At 48.9% G+C, this 23,273-nt stretch overlaps 2 protein-coding genes across 2 annotated transcripts in view; both read right to left on the reverse strand.

The window, feature by feature from the left end:
• Window positions 1-1,480: 1,480 nt before the first annotated feature.
• Window positions 1,481-5,293, reverse strand: LOC141937759 (glutaredoxin-1-like). Its single transcript, XM_074855873.1, has 3 exons — window positions 5,019-5,293; window positions 3,820-3,922; window positions 1,481-1,716 (listed from the first exon to the last, which is right to left on the reverse strand). The coding sequence occupies exons 1-3, from the start codon at window positions 5,214-5,216 to the stop codon at window positions 1,709-1,711; spliced, it is 309 nt and encodes a 102-aa protein (XP_074711974.1). The 5' UTR covers window positions 5,217-5,293; the 3' UTR covers window positions 1,481-1,708.
• A 2,027-nt stretch (window positions 5,294-7,320) lies between these two features.
• Window positions 7,321-23,273, reverse strand: part of RHOBTB3 (Rho related BTB domain containing 3) — a 38,438-nt gene continuing 22,485 nt past the window's right edge. Inside the window, exons 9-14 of the mRNA XM_074855823.1 lie at window positions 22,683-22,795; window positions 20,954-21,065; window positions 17,628-17,801; window positions 16,267-16,433; window positions 15,296-15,392; window positions 7,321-10,984 (exon numbers count right to left, since the gene is read on the reverse strand). Of these exons, the coding sequence (XP_074711924.1) occupies window positions 10,869-10,984; window positions 15,296-15,392; window positions 16,267-16,433; window positions 17,628-17,801; window positions 20,954-21,065; window positions 22,683-22,795 (779 nt within the window). The 3' untranslated portion in view covers window positions 7,321-10,868. The remainder of the gene's footprint in view (window positions 10,985-15,295; window positions 15,393-16,266; window positions 16,434-17,627; window positions 17,802-20,953; window positions 21,066-22,682; window positions 22,796-23,273) is intronic.

Here is a 23,273-nt window from a genome sequence, read left to right on the forward strand (position 1 = left end):
CTACAAGAGCCTCCCGTGACACTGTTTCTGGAGGGTAATACCTCCAAACTTTGTGATTAGATTTTAAACTCTTCACCCAGCGGCAGTTCTAACTGCATAAAAGGATGGGAAGCAGCAAGTTCTGCTTGAGAACAGCTTTGAAAAAGCCTGTCATGCAATCTAGGAAATGTCTGCACTGAACTTCTCATATTCAAGGGCTGCCCTTTGTCTTGGAGAGGGTTAAGATACTGAAAACCCAGCAATCTGCAGAAAATTGCACAAGTCAGCTGAAGTTCTCTAGCACTCGCCACACGAGGGGATTGCCATTCTGCCAAGAGGAAACGGACTTTAAACTTGCCAAGAACGAAGCTTTTGGCTTTCCCACTCCTTCCCAAGGGTGGCAGGAAGCCTGTGATTTCTGCTCTTTCACCCTGATGAGGGTAAGGAGCACACAGCCCCAGCTGGTGTCACGGGGGAATCTTCCAGCTGGAAGAGGTCACAGGGCTTCTGGCTGAGCCGGCGGCGGGGACGGGCTCGTGCTGCCTCATCCCGGCTTGGCCCTGGGACAGAGGGGCCGTGCCCTGGGGAGCCTTTGTCCAGGGGTTGTTGCGGGGCCATGCTGGCAGGGTGGCCCCTTTGTCTGCTCAGCAGACCCGAAGGGTTAAACTGGCTATCAAAAACCAAACAAGCTCCAGGCCTTAAACAAACAGCAACTTTAAGTCCGCAGGTTTTAACTGAACCGGAAAACAATAAAAAAGAAAACAAACTTTTAATTTTTCTGTTTAAAAAAAGAAGTGGGGGGGGGGTGTGTGGAAGTTAGAGAGAAGTAAAAGAGAGAAGAATCAGAAGGGTTTTATACGTTTGGTTTTTGCCTCATCCCCGAGCTGAAGCAGCCGTGAAACCTTTTTTTGGAGACAGAGCTACTTCCATGCCAGTCTTGAAGCAGCTCCTCACCCAGTTTGTCTTGGCAGCAGCCGACTGCGCGTTTCCCCCACATCCCTTTCCCGACACAGCGCTGTCGGCTTCAGCTCTGCCCGCGGCCCGTGCCCCGTCTCCGTGGGGTGTTCTGCAGCCAGTAACCCCGCTGCCTGCGCGGTCCCGGGCGCTCTCTGTGCCCAGCAGCTCTGCCTTCGGGACGGGGACAGCAAACGTGACAAGCTGGATGGCTCCCCGGCGGCAGCGCCTTGTGACAAAATCCTCACCAAAAAAGCGCTGCCCGGACGCGTCGTCGTGGCCCTGCCGAGAGGTGACGGGTCGTGGGGGCAGGGACGCGGGCGCAGGCTGCGGGGCTGCGCTGCAGGACACCCACGAGAGAGGAGCCTGGGCTCAGCTCCAGCTCAGAGCATCGTCAGGACTTTCTACTGGCCATGGAAAACACTGAGAATTTCCAAAGGGCCGCCTGGGAGAGGCGGCAGCAAGAAGATTGTGGGGTGAAAAGAGACGTTTAGGGTGAGCGCGTGAATGGGTGTGTGAAAAAAACCACAACGGTGACCGTGGGCACTCAGAGCAAGTGTATTTTATTGGGCTGAATCCGATCACGTGCTGGACACATTCTCTTTCCAGAGCTACAGAGAGGATCAGAGATGTGAACGTATGGAAGCACTGATCAGTGAGAGGAAAAGAAGCTGCATTCCCCAAGAAGGTGCCTTTGGTCCCGCAGAAGGAGGGTGCCAGGAGCTGGCTCCAGGACTTGCGTCCGGCAGAACGAGGCCGTCCCAGCTCACGGTCATCACAGGCCTGAAAGTAGAAACAGCCGACGTCAAGGGTGCGGATCTCTGCTGTTCGTTAGCAACTGCTTGATTAACACAACAGCGGTAGGGAACAGGCTGGGGAGACCTTTTAACTCGCGCTTTTACATACGCATACCTGCCTGTCTCTTTATCGCTCGTACAGCCCACCTGTGTGTCTGTGTAACGCACATGCTGGGTGCCTGTGCACACGCACATCACGTGTCACGTCCCTAAGTCCACCCATCTTGGCTGAAAACCATCTTCCCCAAGCAGTAAGCTTCACTCGGTGCAGACACCGAGGACCGCTGACTCTGTGAACTCCAGCACTCGGCCACACGAGCCGTTGTGTGTCTGACTCCAGCTGCTGACGCGGTTCCAAGCCCCTGATCGTGCAGCACACGCAGGAGCAGGACTGTGCACACCCACGCCCACGAGCACCCCCGTGTCTGTTTGCACAGTTAACTGCCTCTTGGCTTCTGACGACGGGGAATATCAGTTTCAAAACAGCTCCACGTGCTACAACAGGTTGTTGAAGGGACGTTGATGAGTGGGAGCACCGGAGCCCCGTCCGTACCTGCCCTCCGCTGTGTGCTGCAGAGGAGCACCCCGCATTCTCTCCTTGCGCTGGATTAGGGCAGCTCGCGCCTTCACGTGGAGCTGGGCTGTCCCTCTTCCCACAGGGGTTTTCCTCCGTGATGTCCCTAAGAGCCCTCTCACGCCCCCTTCCCGCTCCTGCCCCCTCAGACGTGGTGCTGACACCAACGTCCCAACGTCTGAGTGTCCCTGAGGCACTTTCTGGAGCAGGACCCTCCATCTGCCTCCTCCTGCCCATGGGGCCACCTGCCCTGACGGCCCTGCCTCCTTTCCTGCAAAAAGCCAAGGATTTGGGACTTCCTAAAACACACGAGTCTCTCCTTGCCCCCTTTCCAGCACCTGCCCTTCGGCGCAGGGAGGACCAGAGGAATATCCTCCATGTCCTGGGATATCCTCCAAGACCTGGCTGGATAAAGCCCTGGGCCACCTGCTCGGGTCCCGTCGGTGACCCTGCTGGGAGCACGGAGTTGGACGGGAACCCCCGGAGCTCTCCTGCCCCCAGACCCATCCTGTGAGTCTCCTCTCCTGGTCCCTTCCATCGTCACGCTGTGAAGCGATTGCCAAGCGCGTGAAAGGAGCAAACCTGGGCTCAGAGCCTGGTACTTGTGGGTATCGCCTGGTTCAGGTGGTGCAAGGTCTGCTCCCCCCTCTGCCAGGAATTGGGGCACCCCATGTCGTGTGCATCTGCCTGCAGGCCGGTGTCTGGGCTACCTTAAGCCACTAGTCAGTGGCCTCAGTTGTTTCACAGTGACCTTTTTTCATACTGAAGTTGCAGATGACTCTTTTCCAAACTCCGGGTTGCCCAGGCTTTGCTGAAGGTGGGGCTTTGGGCAGTGTGAACCCAGCACAGGCCATTGGTGACTGAGGCAGCTCTGGGGTCTGGTTCTGCTCTAACTGGTGGCCATTGGGTCCTGGGAGCCCCTTCAGGGGCACCTGCAAGCCCAGGGCCCTAAACCACCTTAGCCTGGGTGCTGAAGGGCTCTTCCCTGCCCTGCTCCCCTCGTGCAGGCCGTTGCCCTGTGTGAAAGCAGCTGCAGCACGTCTGGGCCCTGCACGAACCTCATCCCGCTCCATCTCTTGTGGGCGAGAGGCTCCCTGCTGCCGCCTTCCCCGAGCCCCCACGCAGGCACCACAGAAAGTCCTGCGGAGGGTCCCCACACACCCCACCAGCAGGAAAGGACAGTGGGGCCCCCACAGGGTGTCCAGGCGGTTGTAAAAATCAATTCCACTCTAAGAAAAGCCATCAGCTGTCTAGAAGCTGTCAGGCTGAAACTTCAGAGACTGTTTGAGAGCAGCAGGCTCCATGTCCTGACGTAGGGAAAAAGAAAGAAAAAAAGAAAGAAACGTCGCGGAGCCGATGCATTTTGTCTAGATCCCAGGCAAAATTCCCACTCTGGTGTTGTGTCCTGACACACCACACGGCTCTATCAAGTCCCGCTCCACTCTTACAAGTGCTCAGATTTGCTGTGACTGGTGAAAAAGTATTGTTGTTGGGCAGAACCCGCCCTGGACTTACTGTGCAGGGCCCCGATCTGCTGCAGCATACAGGGCAGCCTGTAGCGAAAGTTCTGCAGTTCGAAAAATCCTCCGATGCAGTGTCTCCCGATGAACACGCAAACCTGGGCAAAAACAACACCGCGGGTTCATCACTAGAGCTGGGCTGCCGGCGGCAAAGCATGGTGAGAGGATTTGTCTGGCGAGCAGACTTCACACCAAGGAGTCCGTGATTGACAAAATCCTCCTCTTCTTGCCCCCAGCCTCCCGCCTGCTGCGCGAGAAGGGGGGGCAGGGGAACCCTCTGCACTTTACAGAGGCTGCGGGAGGATGAAACCACCCACCAGCGCAGGCCGTGCCCGTGGCAGGTCCCCCGGGCGCCCAGGAGCACCCCGTCCTCTCGAGTGCTCCCTGGGGATGGGAAGATGCCGGCCCCGATGGCCACTGGCACTGCCAGGGTCACTTGGCACAGCGGACTGATGTTTGTGGCACAACCCCTTCTCCAGGTGCCCTTTTTTGGGCCTTTTGCCCTCCGCCTTCACAGCCCTGCCCATCTGCTATTTTCCTGCCTACTCTGGTCCCTTTTCCTGCCCATCTCACGATCACTGCCAGGCTGCAAGACAAGCAGCGGCCAATGCAGAGCCAAATTAATAAAAAAAAAAAAAAAAAAAAAGAAAAGCAACCCTCTGCTGAAGACCAGGAGCAATTACTGAGCCTCAGCTTCTGAGACCTCCCCCAGGCATGTGTGTGCCACTCCTCGCAGAGGGAAGTGAAAATCCCTGTCGAGCTGGGAAGAAGCACCCGGCTAAAGCCAGGGAAGGTAAACAGAAATGAAAACGGAGGCAGAAGTGAAATCACAGCGATGGGAATAGGTCAGCAGCTGAAGACAAAGAGCACAGGCAAGAGCAGCAGAACACAGTAAGGGGAGAAGTGGACAGTGGGAGACAGCACTGGGAAAGCCTCTCCCTGGCTCCTGTGCAACCACGGGCACGTCTGACTGCGGGAGGAGGACACCCCCATGCCGAGGAGGGTCCCCCCTCTCTGTGAGCTCCCCTCACCGCAACAAGGAGCATCGGTAAAAGTGGGAAGGGGGGGAGGCGTCTGCGGTGACCTGACATGGAAAGTGGTGGGGAGAGACGCCCGGCCTCGGGCTCTGCAACAGCTCGCCAGGTTACGGGGCAGCTGGGATAAAGGATCCGAACCACGGCTGCGAGGACTTACCGTGTTCTGCCCAGTTGTTTGTCGGAAGTATTCCTGGACGCTCTGCATTCCAGTGATGTCACACACCTGCAGGCACTCGGGCCTGAAGTTGTACTGCTTGAGCATCTCCATGGCGTTCCTGCAGTAAGGGCAGCCGTCCTTCACGAACAGGGTTACTTTGTCATCCCGGAGTTTGCTCTTCACGAATGCTTCAGCCATGCTGCCCTTCCCAGCCGAGCGGAGCGCTGCCCCTCACCACCACTCCGCAGGCAGAAGGGACGGGACGGCAGCGATCTCGATCTTGGCCGAGCTATTTATCAGCTGCACGGTGCCTCCCTCCCTGGAAACTCCTCCCCACGAGGATGTCATCTCTTCACCCGACTGAGGGTTCAAAGCAGAAATACTTTTGCTTTCCCTCTGTCCTTCTGGAAAATCCAAACTGCCCGACTGAGTCACAGTTCACGGGCAGAAGACACTCAGCTGTTTTTTCGGAGCTCGTGCCGTGGTTCGAGGGTTGCGGCAGCTGCTCACGAGCTGCAGCGCTGCCGGGGCTGAGCTCCTGCTGCTGCCTCGCCCCCCGATGCCGGGTTTGCTTAGGCCTGACCTGCCCCTCAGCTCACCTCTTGCAGGATGCTGAAATCTCCTTGGGGGGACAGTACGGACAGTAGGAAGCCTGTGAGTAAGTTAATCATCAGCCATTCTTGTGCCATACAGCCTTCCCACCCCAGAAGGGAAAAAACCCAAAACTGTGTGGTGTGTCCGTATTCCTTCCTGCAGACCTTCCATAACAGGGGATTCCCTGCCTACAGCTTCCACGAGGGCCGAAACGGCTGCTCGGCCTTGCTGTGGTTCCAGAAGGTCTGTGTTTTCCCCCAGACGTGAACTGGGAACCAAAAGTGCTCGAAGAACCACTTCCAGCATTGAAAAAGTCCCAGATTGTTCCTTTAGCTGACCTGGGTTGAAAATGTATTTAGGGAACACGTTGATGGGACCAAAGGGATTCAGCACCCCTATCGGGTGACACAACTAAGTCCGATTCTGTAAACGTGGCAGAGGCAGAAATCTGAAGACTGCAATCCTTCACAGAGCCGAAGCCGTGCACGTTGCAGTCGGGTATCCAGCCCCGTGGGGCTAAACCTGCCCAGACTTCTGCTGTCGAGCTGAGGCGGTGCCATTGCCCCCGCAAGTGAGAAGCTCAGCGGGACCACGGAGTCCCCAGCGCCGCAGCATCCCTCCTGTGGGGGGCGAGGGAAGGGCTGGATCCTGGGGGGAGTGGAGAGGAGAGAGCTCTGCAGAGAGCACCGAGAAGGTGGCTCTTCCCCCGGCATGGTCACCTCGGCGAGCAAAGTGTTCCCATCACTGAAAATCCCCCAAACCCCCAGCAGCTCCTGAGACAATTCCTCTGCTGACCCCCCGTCCCCGGTGGCACTCGCCAGCCCTTTGTCCTCCCTGGTGTCAGCCATCCCCCCGATCCCGCTGCTGCCGAGAAATCCCCGCCTGCTTCCCCGAAGGGGCTTCTCTGGCTGGCAAAGCTCCCACCAGTCCGCTCCAGCCTGGAATCTGCTTCCACTTCCCGTGGCTTCTCTCGCTGCTGCTCCTCTCAACCCCGCTCCTGCTGGGAAATCAGCTTCTGCTTTCGGTCTGTCGTGTCGCTCTCACAGCTGGCAGCTTCTCCCGCCCTCCCCAAATCCCCCGCTTCTGGGAAAACACGTTTTTTTGGGACGCAGCTCGCAGGTCCCAGCCCCGCTCCGTGCCCCGCTGTGAACCCGGGGACGCTCCGCCGTGGGGTGCCGGGTCTCCGGAGATCCGCAGGGACGGCGCCGGCACACGGCAGCGCCTCGCGAAGCTCAGGAGCGGCCGGCGGGTGGGGCCGGGGAAGGCCTGACTGGATGGCCAAGGCTTTGCTCCCTGGGCCAGGGCTATGGTGGGCTGGGCCGGTGGGGAGAAACAGAAACGGCATTTGCTGGCCACCGATGTGGAAAGAGGGTGTCGGGGTGCTCCAGTGGCCCCAGGGCTGAGCTTCGGGGCGTTGGGTGTTGGGTGTTGGGTGCTTTCGCCAAGATCTGAGCGAGACGCCAGGGCCAGCCCGTGCGGCACGTGGGGAGCGGCTCCGCCTGCCAACGGCTCATCAAGGCCAGCTTGGGCGGGCTCTGGGCAACCTGCTCTGGGTGAAGGTGGCCCTGCCCGTGGCGGGGTTGGACCAGATGGCCTTGAAAGGCCCCTCCCCACACAAACCACCCTGTGACTCTGCCAAGCTACAAACAGGATTTCCAGCGCGACGCTCAAACCTTCCAAGGCACTTGGGTAAATCATCGCATGAGACTGACGGAGAAGAGTTTTTATTTTGTATCAAAATTTTACATATTCAATCCACAAACATTTAGTCAGGGTGTGTTCAAAGGAAAACATGCAGGAGTTTCAGCACATGCCTCATAAAATAGTTTTTATTCAGATCAGAGAGACCAAGGCCCAGAGGAGGACGCAGGGCTTTGTGACTCTCGATGGAAAGCGTCGTTAGAGCAGAAAGCTTTTGCTGTCAGTCCCGGTAAAGCTCCGTGCTGGCTCAGGACAAGCCTACAAGGACTATGTCGTGCGATCCGTTACTCTAAGCACTGTCTTCTAAAATAGTGGATTTTGAGAGTTACCTCTCATGAAGGGCTCAGGAGACAAAACTCCACTTACACCCACGTCTGGAAATGTAATGTCAGACCCTCTAAGTCCCGCCTAAGGGCACTTGAATCCGCCACCAGACCCCTTCTTCGACCCCAACGCTGCCGATGCCCCGGGAGTTCAGGAGATGCTGGGACCAGCGCAAACCTTCCTCCTCACACATCTGACTTTTTTCAAAACCACTTCCTTAAATAACCCTTTTTTCAGCTGGTTCCTGGTTTTTGCTATACACCATAGTACAGAGAGGTTTTTTAGAGCATAGCAATTTTTCCTTTCTACCATACCAAGTTATTCAGAAATACCAAACCCAGCACTGCCCGAACTCCTGGCTGTCCGTGATGGATGCGGCCCTAAAGCCTCCACCAAAAAAAATTGCCGACAGCACCTCACCCAGCATCACAATCTACTTTCAGTCACGCTTCTGAATGCTAAAGTGTCGTTTTAAAAAATAGTTTTAAGAGCACTACGTTTCTACTGAAAATCATCCTACAGAAAAAGAGTTTATAGTCAGAATTCTTTTAAGAGTTTCAATTTACCAGATGATCTACGTCTGCAAGGACAGCACATCTGCACCTGATACAGGGGGCATTATGGGACGCTCAGTAAAATGGAAAGCTGTTTTAGTGACTGAATAGAAGGATGCAGTAATCTGTGAAAAAAGAATAAACATTTTTACACAGCCTGGCATCTCTGTAGAAAACCTGCGGTTACCACTGACTGAAATAGAGAATAACAAAATACTGCTCTTGGTTGGATAGAAAGCGTTTGTACTTCCATTAAGCCTCGATTTAAATGCTTATAAAACGTTTACAGAAAGTTAAAAATAGTTTTTTGTTATGTGTTATCTATACTTAGATTATTAGTAACAGGCTAAATTCTAGCAAAAACCCGGGAAAGCTTCCAAGTATTAAAAATGCAGGAGTACATGCAAGGCGGAGGAACATCGCCACGATTTTGTATCGGTTTTGTACAAGAAGTCAGCAGGACACACACATAATCCGTGCTCTCGAGAACTGGGCTGGCTGCTGGCTGGAGCCCGTGCTGTGACCCAGGGTGCTCCCAGGGCCCAGGCAAGCTGCACTTCAGCTCCATCTTCCTTCTTCTGCGTGGCTTTATGCTTCTGAAAACTGCATCTTTTATTCGTGGCTCTCCAGTTAGCTCATACTTACAATTTTTAATTTCTACCATAATGACAGAAAATCAGCTTTTTTTACATTTAATTTCCACACATGCTACTTTCCTATTCATTTTTTTCTTTAACATTTTCAGTTTTCTTTAGTGATCTTGAAGAAGCAGTGTGACACTCTGCATTTCAGGCTCCTTATTTGCGAGATGTAGCTGAGTACTTCTCACCCTTTAAAGAACTTTAGGATCTCCAGGTAGAAAGTTGAAAAAAAAAAAGAGTTACCATTCTTACATAAAACTAACCTCAGAAATTGAAGCCTGCAGCAGCCAGCTGAGTCACAAGCTCTTTTTTAAAATTTTTTTGTGTGTGTCCTAAAATAGAAAAAGAATTACCCTCTCAACCTCTGCAAAATATCACCGGAAAAAACCCCAAACACACAATAAAATCCCTATGACTCTAGCATGGAATTTGAAAAGAACGATTTGCCTATAAAACTGTATTGAAATATAAAAACAATTCTTAAAAGCAGAAAAAAAAAAGATTCAGCTCCAGCAATTTGCTGTTCCGTCTGCATCGCACAGCTGCAGTTTCCAGGTCCGTCGGAGATGGCCTGCTGCGGACACCGCGGAAACACCAAATAATCGTTTTCAGGGTCTTTTCTTTGTCTCTCTGGGCTCAGACTCCATGCCAAAATTAAAGGCAGCTGGCAAAGCAGAACCCAAAGTCCGAGAATGATGATAATGAAGCGTTTAGCTCCCTGCTCAGACTTCCCCGGCAGAAAAGCACCTTTGCTTAGGTAGATCCCCTTAGAAAAAGGTCGGGTTCACTTTGTCATTAATGTCACTACACACACACAAGTCAGTGGCACCACGAACAAAGGATTTAGGTCAAGAAAACTCTCCACAGCGTCTGCAAGGGCCGTCCTCGTCATGATGTTCTGGATTTCCCTGTTCTATCTGGGAAGGGTCCCGGCAGCCAGGGAAGATACCGGGTTTGTCTCACGGGGGGCAGCTGATGAGCACGTGAGGATAATCCAGTTTAAACTGGGCCCCCTGGGCAGGGCCGAGCTCAGAGCCCCATCACAAAAGCCGCCGTCCCTCACGGGACGGGCGAACCCGTGGGGTCACCCCTCAGACCAGCGGCCGACATTCAGGCTCTCGGCTGCCGGGGGGCCGCGGAGTGCGAGACCCACTTCTCCCCAAAATGTCACTGCTGCCAGGGAGCTTTCTGCCACAAACCCGACGGACGGCCGTCAAGCCCCTTCCCTCTGCCCCCAGTCCCTCCAGCACCGTGGGGGTTTGCTCTGAGCCCACTGAGTTCTCCCTGACCGTTCCCTCATGGGCAGAAAAACAATACGGCCACTCTGACCAAGGTGTTTCTCGGATTATTCAAGCAGACTTTCTGCTCCCATTTACCGGGAGGAAAAATGATTTCAACTTTTAGGTATTTGGAGGCACTAGAGAATACAGCGCTGCACAGGCATTCCTCTGGGGTTCAAACAGCTGCTTACAAAGCTGTAAGTCTCTCAGTAAAGGGAACTACAGGCCTAACTTGAAGTAGAAAATGAGGACTAACTAGAATGCTTATTAAGCCTGTCCTTTGCTTTGCAATCCAACAGACGCTGCAGAAAATCTTTGCATTCTGAAATGAAGAATTTATGAGTTGGCTTCCCAGCTTCCCCGCGCTGCTACGCCGCTCATATTGCACAAGATCTACAAAAAAATCTGTTTTCAACAGATGCTGGTTTAGCAGCCAGAAATAATCACGAGAGCCAATAAAATAACGACTAAAGGAATCACAAGAGGGAACAGGTGACTGTCACGACACTGCCCCGTACGACGCTTAATCCCCATGGGCGTGAAACCCTTGTGCTTGAAAGAAACCTTAGATCTATTTCTCAGTGCTTCCAGGAAAAAGCAGCGTGGTTTGGTACCAAAGCAAGGAACGTTAGTGAGCGCACTACAGCAGGGCACCGTGCTCCAGGGGAGCTCAGCCTCTCGTTTGGACGTTCGTGCTCCGCGCAAGTCCCTGGCTGAGACTCCCCCGGCGAGACGCGCTTAGCGCCTGCTCAGCCCTTACATGACCGCGCAGTGGCACTTCTGGGAGTGGACGTAGTTCCTGTACTCGGCGAGCTGCTTCAGGTACACGTTGGAAGGCCATCGGTGCCTCTCTACGAAGCGGCGCTCCTCCGCTAAACAGGGCGATAAAGGGTTAAATCAACATCCAAACACGAGTGCACAGGCTGCAAAACCTCTCTGGAAGGTGGTCAGGAAACCTTACGGCTGTAAATGCAACCACAGGCGCAGAGATGAGAGCTGCCCCTTGGCCGAGATCTTACCCTAGTGCAGACCTAAGAGTTACCACGGGATGGTCCCTCGCTACTGAGTCAGCAATAAATCAGTTACTTAATAAAATAAGGCCAACGCTCATGAAAGAGAGCAGAGAGGTTGTCCTGAGGACGGAGGGTCGCTATCCTTAGCCGATAACAGACGTGCTAATCAGCGGTGAGGATGGTCCCGTGCTGCAGCGCTATCAGGAAGGTATTTCGTGCCCCGGCAAGGCGGGACAGGACGGGTGCACCCCCCTCCTCTATTTACTGGTGCACCCCCGCTGCTTACCCCTGCCGACTCAGTGCCAGGTCTGTGCCGCGGAGCGTGTCAGCCCCACGGCCAGTGGTGTGGAAGGGACCGGGACGGGCCACCCGACCAGCGAGAGCGGGCAGATGAGGCCGTCTATGGAGAGATGGGAGCAGCCTCACCTCCACAAGCCTGGTCCTCACGGGGGGCTTCAGCCACCCCGATATCCGTTGGCGGGACAGCACACGGGGCACAAGCAGTCCAGGAGGTTCCTGCACTGCGGGGATGAGAACTCCCTTCTCCGGGTGATGGGGCAGCCAACGAGGAGAGGGGCTGTGCTGGGCCTTGTTCTCAGCAACAGGGAGGGGCTGGTGGGGAGTGTGGAGCTCAAGGGCAGCCTTGGCTGCAGTGACCATGAGATGGGGGAGTTCAAGATCCTGAGGGCAGTGAGGAGGGCACGCAGCAAGCTCGCTGCCATGGGCATCAGGAGAGCAAACTTGAACCTGAAGGTGACAAGTCCATGAGACCTGATGAGATGCATCTGCAGGTCCTGAGGGAACTGGCAGTTGAAGTGACTCAGCCACTATCCATCATATTTAAGAAGTCATGGCAGTCTGGTGGAGTTCCCACTGCCAGGAAAAGGGGAAATATAACACCCATTTTTAAAAAGGGAAAAAATCAAAACCCGGGCAACTACAGAGCAGCCAGTCTCACTCTGTGCCCAGCAAGATAATGAAGAAGATCCTCCTGGAAACTCTGCTGGGGCACATGGACAGTAAGGAGGAGACTGGTGACAGCCAACATGGCTTCACTGATGGCAAATCGTGCCTGAGTGATTTGGTGACCTTCTACAACGGGGTGGGTAAGGGAAGAGCCACTGACATCATCTGCCTGGACTTGTGCAAAGCATCCGACACTGTCCCACATGACATCCTCGTCTCTAAATTGAGAGAGGTGGGTTTGATGGATGGACCCCTCAGGGGATCAGGAACTGGCTGGGTGGTCGCACCCAAAGAGTTGTGGTCAATGGCTCCATGTCCAAGTGTTGAGCAGTGACAAGTGGTGTCCTTAGGGGTTGGTGCTGGGACTGGAGCTGTTTAACATCTTTGTTGGGGACATGGACAGTGGGGTCAAGGCAGCCTCACCAAGTTCCCACCAACACCGAGCTGTGTGGTGCGGGGACACGCTGAGGGAAGGGATGTGCCATCCAGAGGGACCTGGACAGGCTGGAGAGGGGGGACGTGCAAACCTCATGGAGTTCAACAAGGCCAAGGGCAAGGTCCTGCCCGTGGGTCAGGGCAATCCCCAGCACAAACCCAGGCTGGGAGAGGAGTGGCTGGAGAGCAGCCCCCAGGAGAAGGACTTGGGGGGGTTGGGGGGTGGAAAACTGCCTGTGAGCCAGCAACGTGCGCTGGCAGCCCAGAAAGCCACCCGTGTGCTGGGCTGCACCCAGAGCAGTGTGGGCAGCAGGGCGAGGGGGGGATTCTCCCCCTCTGCTCCGCTCTGGGAGACCCCCCTGCAGTGCTGGGTCCAGCTCTGGGGGCACCAACAGCAGAAGGACACGGACCTGCTCGAGCGGGGCCAGAGGAGGCCACGAAGATGGTCGGGGGGCTGGAGCACCACCCTGTGAGGACAGGCTGAGAGAGGTGGGGGGGTTCAGCCTGGAGAAGAGAAGGCTCCGGGGAGACCTTAGAGCAGCCTCCCAGGACTGAAAGGGGCTACAGGAAAGGGGGGAGGGACTCTTGGTCAGGGATGTGGGGATAGGATGAGGAGAAACAGTTTTAAACTGAAAGAGAGGAGATTTAAATGAGATCTAAGGCAGAAATTTTTCCCTGTGAGGGTGGTGAGGCCCTGGCACAGGTTGCCCAGAGAAGCTGTGGCTGCCCCCTCCCTGGAAGGGTTCAAGGCCAGGTTGGACGGGGCTTTGGGCAACCTGGGCTAGTGGAAGGTGGCCCTGCATGGTGCAGGGGGGTGGAATTAGATGATCTTTAAGGTCCCTTCCAACTCAAACCAGCTTATGATTCTATGACTCAGAGGAAGGAGAAATGCAAAGGACAGGCTGCCAGATGTGTGGACACCAGATCTGAAAGGACACCAGTCCACTGCCGTGGTATCCTCTTCCTTCAAGTCAACCCACATGCGCTTGGCTCCAAATCAGCCAGCCAGGTATCAGCCACCCACCGGAGACTTCAGAAATCTCCTCCGACAGCCAACGGATTTAGTACTGCACTGCATCAACCCTGGATGCTCCAGGAATGGTGGAAGCAGAGAAGAAACTCCAGGTGATGGCAGCGCAAAGCTGTGGCGTGGTGATACTGTCCAGCTCATCCCCGAGTTACTCGGGTGCTGTCAGAGCACATGCTGACACGTGCTGATAAGTAGTGCTTATCAGAAGCATCACTGCATAAATTTCACAACAGGCTCATAGGCAGCCCCATATCCATCGGGATAACGGCGACATGGAGGCAGAAGTGTTGTTATTATGACTTTCCACAGAAAAAAAATAACAAAAACCAAAACACAACAAAACATTTAATAAGCTATACTGATAAATTGATATCCCATTGGGGAACTGGAAGATGGGTAAGTAGATGTGCCTAGACTGACCCCAAGTCAGAGGGGTCTGTGCTCTCCTGCCTCACCATGGGGAAGCCGAAGGCAGCTCCCACCTTCACCAAACAGAGGGGACAACCTGATTCCTGCAGCTTCAGGAGAACCTCAGGGTGGTTGAGACTGAAGCCCTGTAGCGAGGAGGATGCCACAAAGTGCTTCCAAACACATCCTGTCACCTGAAGCAGCAGGAAGAGAAGCAAAGCAAGTCCACTGTGGACCGAAACCACTGGTGGGTGACTCTTGCCAGCACAGGCGCCCTGCTCTCCCATGTTTAATCCAGATCTGACTATACAAAGTCGACATTTCAGAAGATGTGCAGATGGACCAGTGGAAGACAAATTCCAAGTCCAAACCAACCAAGGAGGATCTAGCTCTCCTTCCTTTGGTCCTAACAATTACAAAGTCTGTCATCACACATACATATTGCAAGTGAGGAAGAAGAACCTTCAATACGTTGGACCAGACAGAGCCTTGCCTCACTGATAAGAAAAATCCCCTTCTGGAACACCCCAGCCCCATACCAGTGGTCTGAACACAAACCCTGGGTCAAAGAGATGCACCTGTCATGATCACCTTCATCAGGGTGATGACAAATCCTGGAGGTAATTAGGAAAGCTTCCTAGAGTTACGTGTCAGGAAACAAATATACTCTTTGGGAAAATAAATATCAGTTCCCTGGAAGAACCTGGGTTTATTTACTTGAATGGACATCAGCTGTTTGATTTCATGAGACCTGCTACAGCATACTGTAAGATTCCTATTTTCTTCAAAGAAAACCCCAACCCTGAAAGAGCAGGTATTGGATGTGACTCATTACCTTGATTCAAATGTACAAACTAAACAAAATTATATACATATGGTGGAGGGGCTGACACATGATGACTGAACTGTCCCAGGCAATTCAGTTATGGGTGGGAACCTGGCCATCAGCACAGGAACCAAAAGCCAAGGGGACACGGTTCCTGGCTACGCTGCTCTTCGCGTGTCACATGCTGGTCCCACAGCAGGGTGGTGAACCACCCAGCTCAAACACACTCTGGACTGGACTAGACTCTATAGCCTAAAGCAGTCTTAATTGTCTTCTCATGCAGTTTTTCCCCAACATTAGACATTTTTAAGATTCAGCTGGACAGGATGCTGGGTCATCTTGTCTAGACCATGCTTTTGCCAAGAAAAGTTGGACAAGATGATCCTCGAGGTCCCTTCCAATCCAGGATTCTATGATTCTATGAAGTAGTATTATCCAGTACCCTACCTCTGATCTAAGCAGAACTGAAAAATATTTCTTGTTTTAAAAGTAATTGATAAATTACCTGAAAGATCTTGAAATTCAGGCTTTTGACTGAAGATGAGGTAGTTAGTGGCAATAAAATGAAGAAGCCAAGTTGAAAGGCAATCAGAATTGTGAAACTGTATGAAGGAAGGAAACACAAACAACACTTAATGCTACCATGTCTAAAACACAACCACACCTCACATGTCAACATATTCCAGATTTTCACTGTCAACGTAGCAGTTTACTAAATAACGTTTTGACTGGAGGAGGTAACAAAGGAAAAGTCATTGATGGAAATATGTAAACAGATGGAGACCCAACAACAAATGGTAAAACTCCCTCCCCCAGAGGTGTGATCTAACTCCTTGGGGCTCCTTTGGTCACGTATCTTGGAAATTTTTGTCTTCTCCACAGAAGCAGAGCTTCAGAAAAAAGAAGGTAAGAAGCGCGGCATGCGGCATGTTGGTTTTGTTGTCTCTTTTCTCCACAAAATCCTAATTAAGACAATATCCTGCCTGAGACTTGTAAACAATTCATTTTTTATTTTTCTCTTCTGTTTTCCAAATCTGTCTTTACCGTCTGTCTCTCTTTTTTCGACCTCTAATGATTTCTTTTCAAGCTTTTTACGTATTTCACTCAATATTATACCAGGATAGGTCTCCTTTGCCACTTGCAGATCATACAATGTTCTTTTTGGCTCAGAGAGGAAGTAGTGCACTTTCACTTGCCTAAAAGACATCTTTTCTGGCAGAAGCTGCAATTAAGCTGAGTTACTGCAATGCGTCCTTGATGAAGGAAATTGCAGAGATTATGGTATGACTGCACATTCTGCAATAAAAGGCTGAAGGCCTTATTTTAGCCAGCCTTGTGCCAGATATCCCTAAATAACAAATCGTATATCCATGTTTGTCCTTGGGAATAGAAATTATTAAGATCTTTAAAATCTTAACAATTAAACAGCCCCCACTAATTAGAGTCCACATCTTATCTGATATATACCACACATACCTTAGCTTTTTTGAGCAAGCTGACAATGCTGAGACTTGTGGATGCCAGTTCCCTGCTGGGCATGCTCTGAAGCTGAGTGATAATGTAAAGCTCACAAATATGCTGGAGTCTCATTACTTGGTACATCTCCGCACAGACCAGGAGAGACATAGCTTGGAGAATGCTGGCTGAAAAACAAGAAAGCATGTTACGTGTATTTTACCTTTCTGGCCAGAGGATCAAAGCCACTTCTCACTGAGTCATCTTTTAATCACCTAACCACGAACACAAAAGCAAGCCACTGTTGACCACCGTCTTTTATTTTTCATTATTATCATTATAAATTTGCTACATGACACTCTTTTTCCAGATAAACTACTTAATTAACAGGAAAAGAGTAGTTAGTACTTCTTAGAAGCTAAGTGTAATAAATGGTTGCCAATATCCTCTATCTTGAAGATGCTGAGTCAAGTGCTGCTGGTCTATTTAAAGTAAGCGATGATTAATAAGAGGATTTAGCTTTCTAACTTCTCTTTCCAAAAATAATCTCTATGATACATGCACAAAAAAATATGGTAAAAAGGCCAAAAACAACTGCAGAAATGCAACTGCATTTTTTAAAAAATATGGTCTGGTGGTTGCATATTTAAACTGAAAGACAAGGAAATGTTAGACGGACTGAAAAGAGAAACATGTGGAAAACCTGAGAATAAGGTAGAATTATTTGAAAAGACAATAAAAACAAAAACACATATCACAACATTATTCATTCATTCATTATCAAAGGAAAATTATCTGTACTTAAATCATGTTTCATATTTATCATGTAGATTTTCTTCTCACTAAAAAAGACAAGGTTAAGACACATAGAATACTCTAGCTCAATTTTCCTTGCCAAATACTCCAGTTGATGTACTATTTTTCTGGGTTTATAACATATCCATGTGTATAAATAAGATATTCTTGTAAAATAACCTTGCTTATATTAAACTTAACAAAATAGATGCTAAACAAAATGACAATTTTGAAGTAAAACCCAGAATTAAGATTAGAAAGCAGTATTACTGTGATGTAGAAAGAAAATTCCAAATATCCTAATGGACCAGAAATGAAATTTCACAGTGTTTTGAGCCTTGCTATGTAAGCACAAAACAAATACAGCATTTAGTTAGTGACATTTGTTCTGTATGCAGTTGATTTTACTTGAATAAGGCTGATTTCTTTTTTTATTGCACAATATGAACAAGTTCTATTTCTTGAGACATTACACATCAAAATATTGGTGTTTTTTAATGAAATAAGTGCTGCTACACTACTCTCTATTAATACCCTGCCACAGAAAAATTAGTAACAGATATAAGTGTATTTTAAAATTTTCTTACCTGGGCAGCAGGAGTCGGTATAAAGATACTCTAGAAAGGAGAGGAAAGTGTCTTTGGAAACCCCATACACTGGAACCAGAATACTATTTGCTTCTAGATAATTACCATTAAACATAGCGGCCATTACCTCACAGCGAGCTACCAGAACCGCTCTGTGGGCTGGTACAGTGGCATCTGCAGGACACAAGACAAAAGTCTGTGATGATTTTAGATAGACAGAAAGATCTTGATTTTAAAGCTCATATTTCCACAGAAGGCCTTCACTTCATTGAACATGATTAATGTGTTTAAAATTAACAATATCCCATAGATAACTAATAACACACTCTCTAAATACCTGTTAATATGTTTATATCTGCCTAGTGGCCACCAGCAAACAAAAAGAAACACCATTTTTTTTATGACAACCTGCTCCCAACACCAGGTGCTCCAAATAGGGCAAACTTTTATCAGTAGAAACCAGCTTTCAGCTAGCAAAAAATCTGACACCACTGTAGTTGCCCCAGTTTACACCAACTGAACCTCTGGCCCATTACATAAATAGGCAGTGCTGTGAATTATTGTGCAGATTAGTAATTTTGTTCATCAGTGATCCCACGGGCAATGAATGTGTGTTCCAGAAGTCGAACTTTCACACAGCCACACAAAGCAAAGGCAAATTATCCCAGATGAAGTTCCATTAAATCCATTAAGTACCAATTTAACCAGATTAAGTATTTTGCCTAAGTGAATTTCCTGATGGCTGTTTTATGAAAATAATGCTGATAAATTTTTCCAGAAATGTTTCCATTTTGTAATATTTGGAAGCAAATCATTTACTTTACTGCAGCATTCGGAAGACCTAGTAAGGTTACAGCTCAGGGTGCAGAGGTCTCACAGGCCCGTAATGACAAGGTTGGGAGCCTGAGCTGCCAGAGTTCTGCAGAGTCCAGCTGAACTCAACAGTCCTGAGTGCAAGAAAGTGCCAGACAAGTGCCAGGCAGAACAGCCACTGCAGGCAGAAAGAGATGTAAATTATTTAGTCAAAATTATAATAAACAGATCAACTGACAGGCAAGATAAATGTACTGTAAATACTTAGATAGAAGTTACTGTCTTAATTTCCTCCTTAACCACAGCCCTGCCACCTACTTAATTCCTTGAAGACATCTGGCACTTTTTCATTTTTGCTCTTTTTCTATTCACCTGTGCTTCTACTTCCAAACTGTCTAAGCTGCATACAAAATGTATGTCTTCTTATATAGAGAGAACACATGTAAATAATATTACATATTTACACATGTAACATGGGCACTACGCGATGCAGACATGATGTAAGATATGCATGCAGTTTTTTATGGGCATGTAATTGGATATTTACCTACTAATTAGGAGGTTCAATCACATTATGAGTCTACACAGACATAATAGGCTCCCATTTTCAATGGCTCCCAAGCACTTTTGTAAGCTAGAAAGCTCAAAGCAACTCCCAATATTCAAGGAATTCGCTGAAGGCTTAAGAATGTATTTGACCGATCGAGACTAAAGCCTTCAGTTTCTCTTAGTAAATATTTAATTTTTACACAATTATTGTGGCTGATGAACTAGGGGAAAAGGCTTGGAAGATTTATCAAACATTAGGAAAAACAGCTCACATTCTGTCAGTGGATAAGCACACTTCTTTTAAAACACATGTCAACCCATTTGACAGTAGCATTTTTTCTGTGAGGTGTATAGCGGTGGTATGGTCTCACCAACCTCCCACAAAGCCTCTCTCAGGAGTGGGACACTGAGAGAAGTTGTTCATGTCATTAAACTCAGCATCAGAATTTTGTTCTCATTTTCAAAGATTTATTTTTCTTTCTGCATATTACACAGAACATCAAGAAAGAATCTGCTTGTCCTCGTGTGCTTACTTTTGAGGGATTAATGCTTCATATTTGGCTCTGAGATTTAAAGCTGAAAATAATTAAACAATTGTCTAATCGTAAAAGACCATTTCTGCACATAGGGTGAACATGCACAACTTGAGAAAACCGTTTGCAGTTAAAAACTGTCTCATTCTTGTTCTCACAATAGCACACAACACTTTTTTCCCCCTGCGTTTTTATTTTTAAGGGGTGAGCGCATTTAATTTTCAGAAAAAAAACACCCGTGACACTGCAGCGTGCTGGTGCACACAAGCACGTTCTTTGCAGGGAAAAAGGGAATGGAAGATGGTTTGCTGAGGAGCACTGGCACCTCTGTGAGCAGACCCACGTAATGCCACAAACCACCTTTGTCACTTCAGTCCGTTACAGACAAGCCAGCACGGAAAGCCAGCCTCTGCTCCCCTACATCTTCTTAATCCTGGCCTCAAAGAGGACTAGATAGTTACCATCATCTCAAGAGACTTTTTTTTTTTTTTTTTTAAAAAACCCCACATTAATTTAGATGTTTCTTTTCACACAGGTAGGGTTAAGCAATGGGCAGGTCTAACTTAGGCATCTGCAAGGCTGGAGGTTGCTTTCATAAGGAGTCACCTATCACACAGAAGTTGCAGAAACCTGTGACGGAAACATGAAGATCAATGTGGGAGCATCTCAGGGAGGGAACACTGGAAGGGCAGTAAAATACAGGAGGTGTTGATGGCACCTAGATTAGCAGGTCATCAAAACCTCAGCACATCTACTAGGAATGCCACCAGTGAATAAAGCATAGGGAGGCACAGGAGTGGGACAGAAGTCCCTGTCAGATTCCAGAGGGTGGAGAAAGGCACATCCAGAGCCAGCACCAGAGGGAAGGAAGGTGTCAAGAGTCAGTAACCAGCACCTCCGGTCTTTTCACTGGGGGCAACGAGTGTAGGTGTGGCCCAGGGAGTCCCGGCCTCTCCAAGGTTTGATGCTGGGCAGAGCCCTTGGTTACATCCGGGTGCTTGTGCAGGTGGGACAAGAGTGAGATAAATAAGTTTTAAAATAAAATCACTGTCCCCTGAGATGCAATCCCTGGTTTAGCCTTGCTGCCTGGGTGCTATGTCATTGCAGGAGCCATTCCTGCCGCACACCCCTCGTTTTGCTGAGCCCCCTGAGGCGTGCGCGTGAATCGGAGGGGCACAAAGTCTGTCACAAAGGTGACGGGCAGAAGGTGTTTGTACAGGCTCGGCCCTGACAAACCACGGAAAGCATCCACAGGGACAAGCGTTAGTTCTAAGAAAAAAAACTGCTTTCCACAGTGATAGCAAAGCGTATGGAATTTCTTAGTTTTGACGTGGCAGACCACACAGTCGCCTCCATCTCCCACTGTCCTGTAGAGAGGATAAATGCTGGAGCACAGCAGTGCCCACGTCGACAGGAGCAGAGGTACCGTACCTTGTATTTTGAAGATGACATCAGCTAGGACAGGCGTATTAAAGAACAGCCTGAGAGAATTATTATACAGCCGTTTTATCTGGTGAGATTTGCAGTCCTTTACGGTGCTTAGCTGCAAAATAAATGATTAATAAACACCATCATCTATAGTTGCCCACAGAATAAAAGATGACAAGATGTCATTTACATGGGGAAAATAAAAAACAGCCTTTTGCTTTCCACTTTATGTTTTTTTTCCAGTGCTGCTCAGCACGTGCAATCCTCTGCAATCACCTTTACTGTTTATTTTCCTGTTTCCCACAGTGCAGCAGCTCCAAGGTGTCTCTGTCTCCTACAATCACACCCCAGCTCTCACCTTGGGACTCTCTGACCTGTGGCAAAACCCTCTCCAGCACCTCCAGGGAGGTTGGACTGCATCACAAATTTTCTGGACTCCAAACTTTCTCATACACGCCCTGTTCGGACCCGAGGCTGTGGTAACGCAAGGTGAGCACTGATGGGGGACACATCCACCCCCGGTGTGATGCTGCATGAAGATGAAAATCACCTAAAAGTTGTGTCTTTCCTGACACTGGCCTGGTGTTGCCTCCACAGAGGCAGAGGGAGCTCACAGGCTGAAGCATTATCTCTCCCAATAATCTGGGCACGCTAGTGTCAAGACCCTCCAAAACCCAGCACTTCCAGGTAGTTTTCAGTTTTGTTTTTCTTACTTTAAAAATGGAATCTGAAGCTACCAAAAGGAACAACAACCAAATCATATCGCTAGATCGTGATAAGTGAAATTCAGATGAAGTTGAATTTATGGTTAAAATCTTACCTAATTATTAATTAATATTTAATTTTATCAAGAAAAATCACAGCTCATTTCTATGTCTTTGAAGAAAAGCTTTTAAATGTGAAACAAAAGTACCCCAGAGGCATAAAAAAAAAAAAAGAAACAACAACTCAGGCTTAGTATCTTAAAAGTTTTCAGGACTTTCTAAGTGCAATCCCATGGATGTTTTAGCTGTGGACACTCAGGACTGGCAAGCCTACAACTGAGCAATCAGAAGCATTAAACAGCCAAGTAAATTTTGATCTTCATATTATATTAAGATGGTCTGAGGTGATTTCACATTTAAATTGACACAAATACTTTGTGCAAGTGCTGTAGTATCAGGGAACGTATAAACCCTAGCAGCAAATGGCTGTTAAAATTAATTCTACACTGTAACTTTTTATTAACATAATAATGTGACATAAATTACATTTTACTGTGGAGTCATCTGCTGAATTAAATATAGTTATTAAATGAATTAAGTATATATATTTAATGAGTTATAGACAGCTTTCCACACCACAGCATTTATAAGAGAAACCACCTCTCCTGATGTACCGCAGAAGCATCACTTTGGCCCATATTCAGGAAAGCAAAGCTTCCCTGGGCAGGCTGTATTACACGAGAATTAGCCACATGCAGTCATATTGTTAGACAATGTGCAAAGCTGTGGATATGAGTAGGCCTTTTAGATACTCACTTCTGTGCTTTTTACCAATTACACTAATTCTGCATGTTACTGCTGTGTTTCTGTGTTGTACACGCCTGTGAACAGCCACTGATAAAGCGATAAAAGCTGTGTAAGCCAAAGTGGGTTTAAAACTAAGACTGACAAGGAAACCTTGTCTACAAAACGATTTCCCAAGAAGTTAAGTAACTAAAACTAAGTTACCCCAAGAGAGTTAGATTTACCTTCCCTGGAGTTTTCAGGATACATTTAACTTTCTCAAGCACATGTTCAGTTTTTTCTGGATCCTTCAACTTCTTTTTTGTATCCTCTTCTAATTGTTCCCACTGGAAAGCACCTGTCACAAGACCAGGTAAAGTTGGATTATAAATCAACAAGGCACAGGCCTTAGCAGGCAGAGAAAAGATAGTGCCAATGCTAAACACATCTTGCAGAAACTATTTTTGGAACATAAATCAGCCAGGGTTCCCTTGCTTAGGAAGGGCAAGAATCAATTCTTGCACAGTAAAATTTCCATGGTATTTTACAAGAATGCAATCAAGTACAGACAGATTTGGGTCTCTCCCTTGGTTTCAAAATCAGTATCTGAATCCTTCCCAGTTCAATCGCTACCTATTGCAGGTAGACATTCAGAAAAAGAAATCCTGAATGTTTCGATATTTGTGGAAGATCTTTAGCTTCTGCTGACATTGCTAGTTGCATTGCTTTGTAGGTGTCTGAACCAGAAATGTCTCATGCACAGTTATTTTCCGAGTACTGGTAGCTAAAAAAAAAGTGTGCAGTGGACTTGCTATTTTTCTTGTTTTCGTAGTCAA

This window comes from Strix uralensis, chromosome Z, assembly GCF_047716275.1.
Source record: "Strix uralensis isolate ZFMK-TIS-50842 chromosome Z, bStrUra1, whole genome shotgun sequence".
NCBI classification, from domain to species: Eukaryota; Metazoa; Chordata; class Aves; order Strigiformes; family Strigidae; genus Strix; species Strix uralensis.

Coding starts and splice junctions, on each gene's coding strand:
- LOC141937759 (XM_074855873.1), bottom strand. CDS start 5,216: ATGGCTGAAGCATTCGTGAAGAGCAAACTCCGGGATGACAAAGTAACC. Junction 3,923..5,018: donor AAACAACTGGGCAGAACACG/GTAAGTCCTCGC, acceptor GTTTTTGCCCAG/GTTTGCGTGTTCATCGGGAG.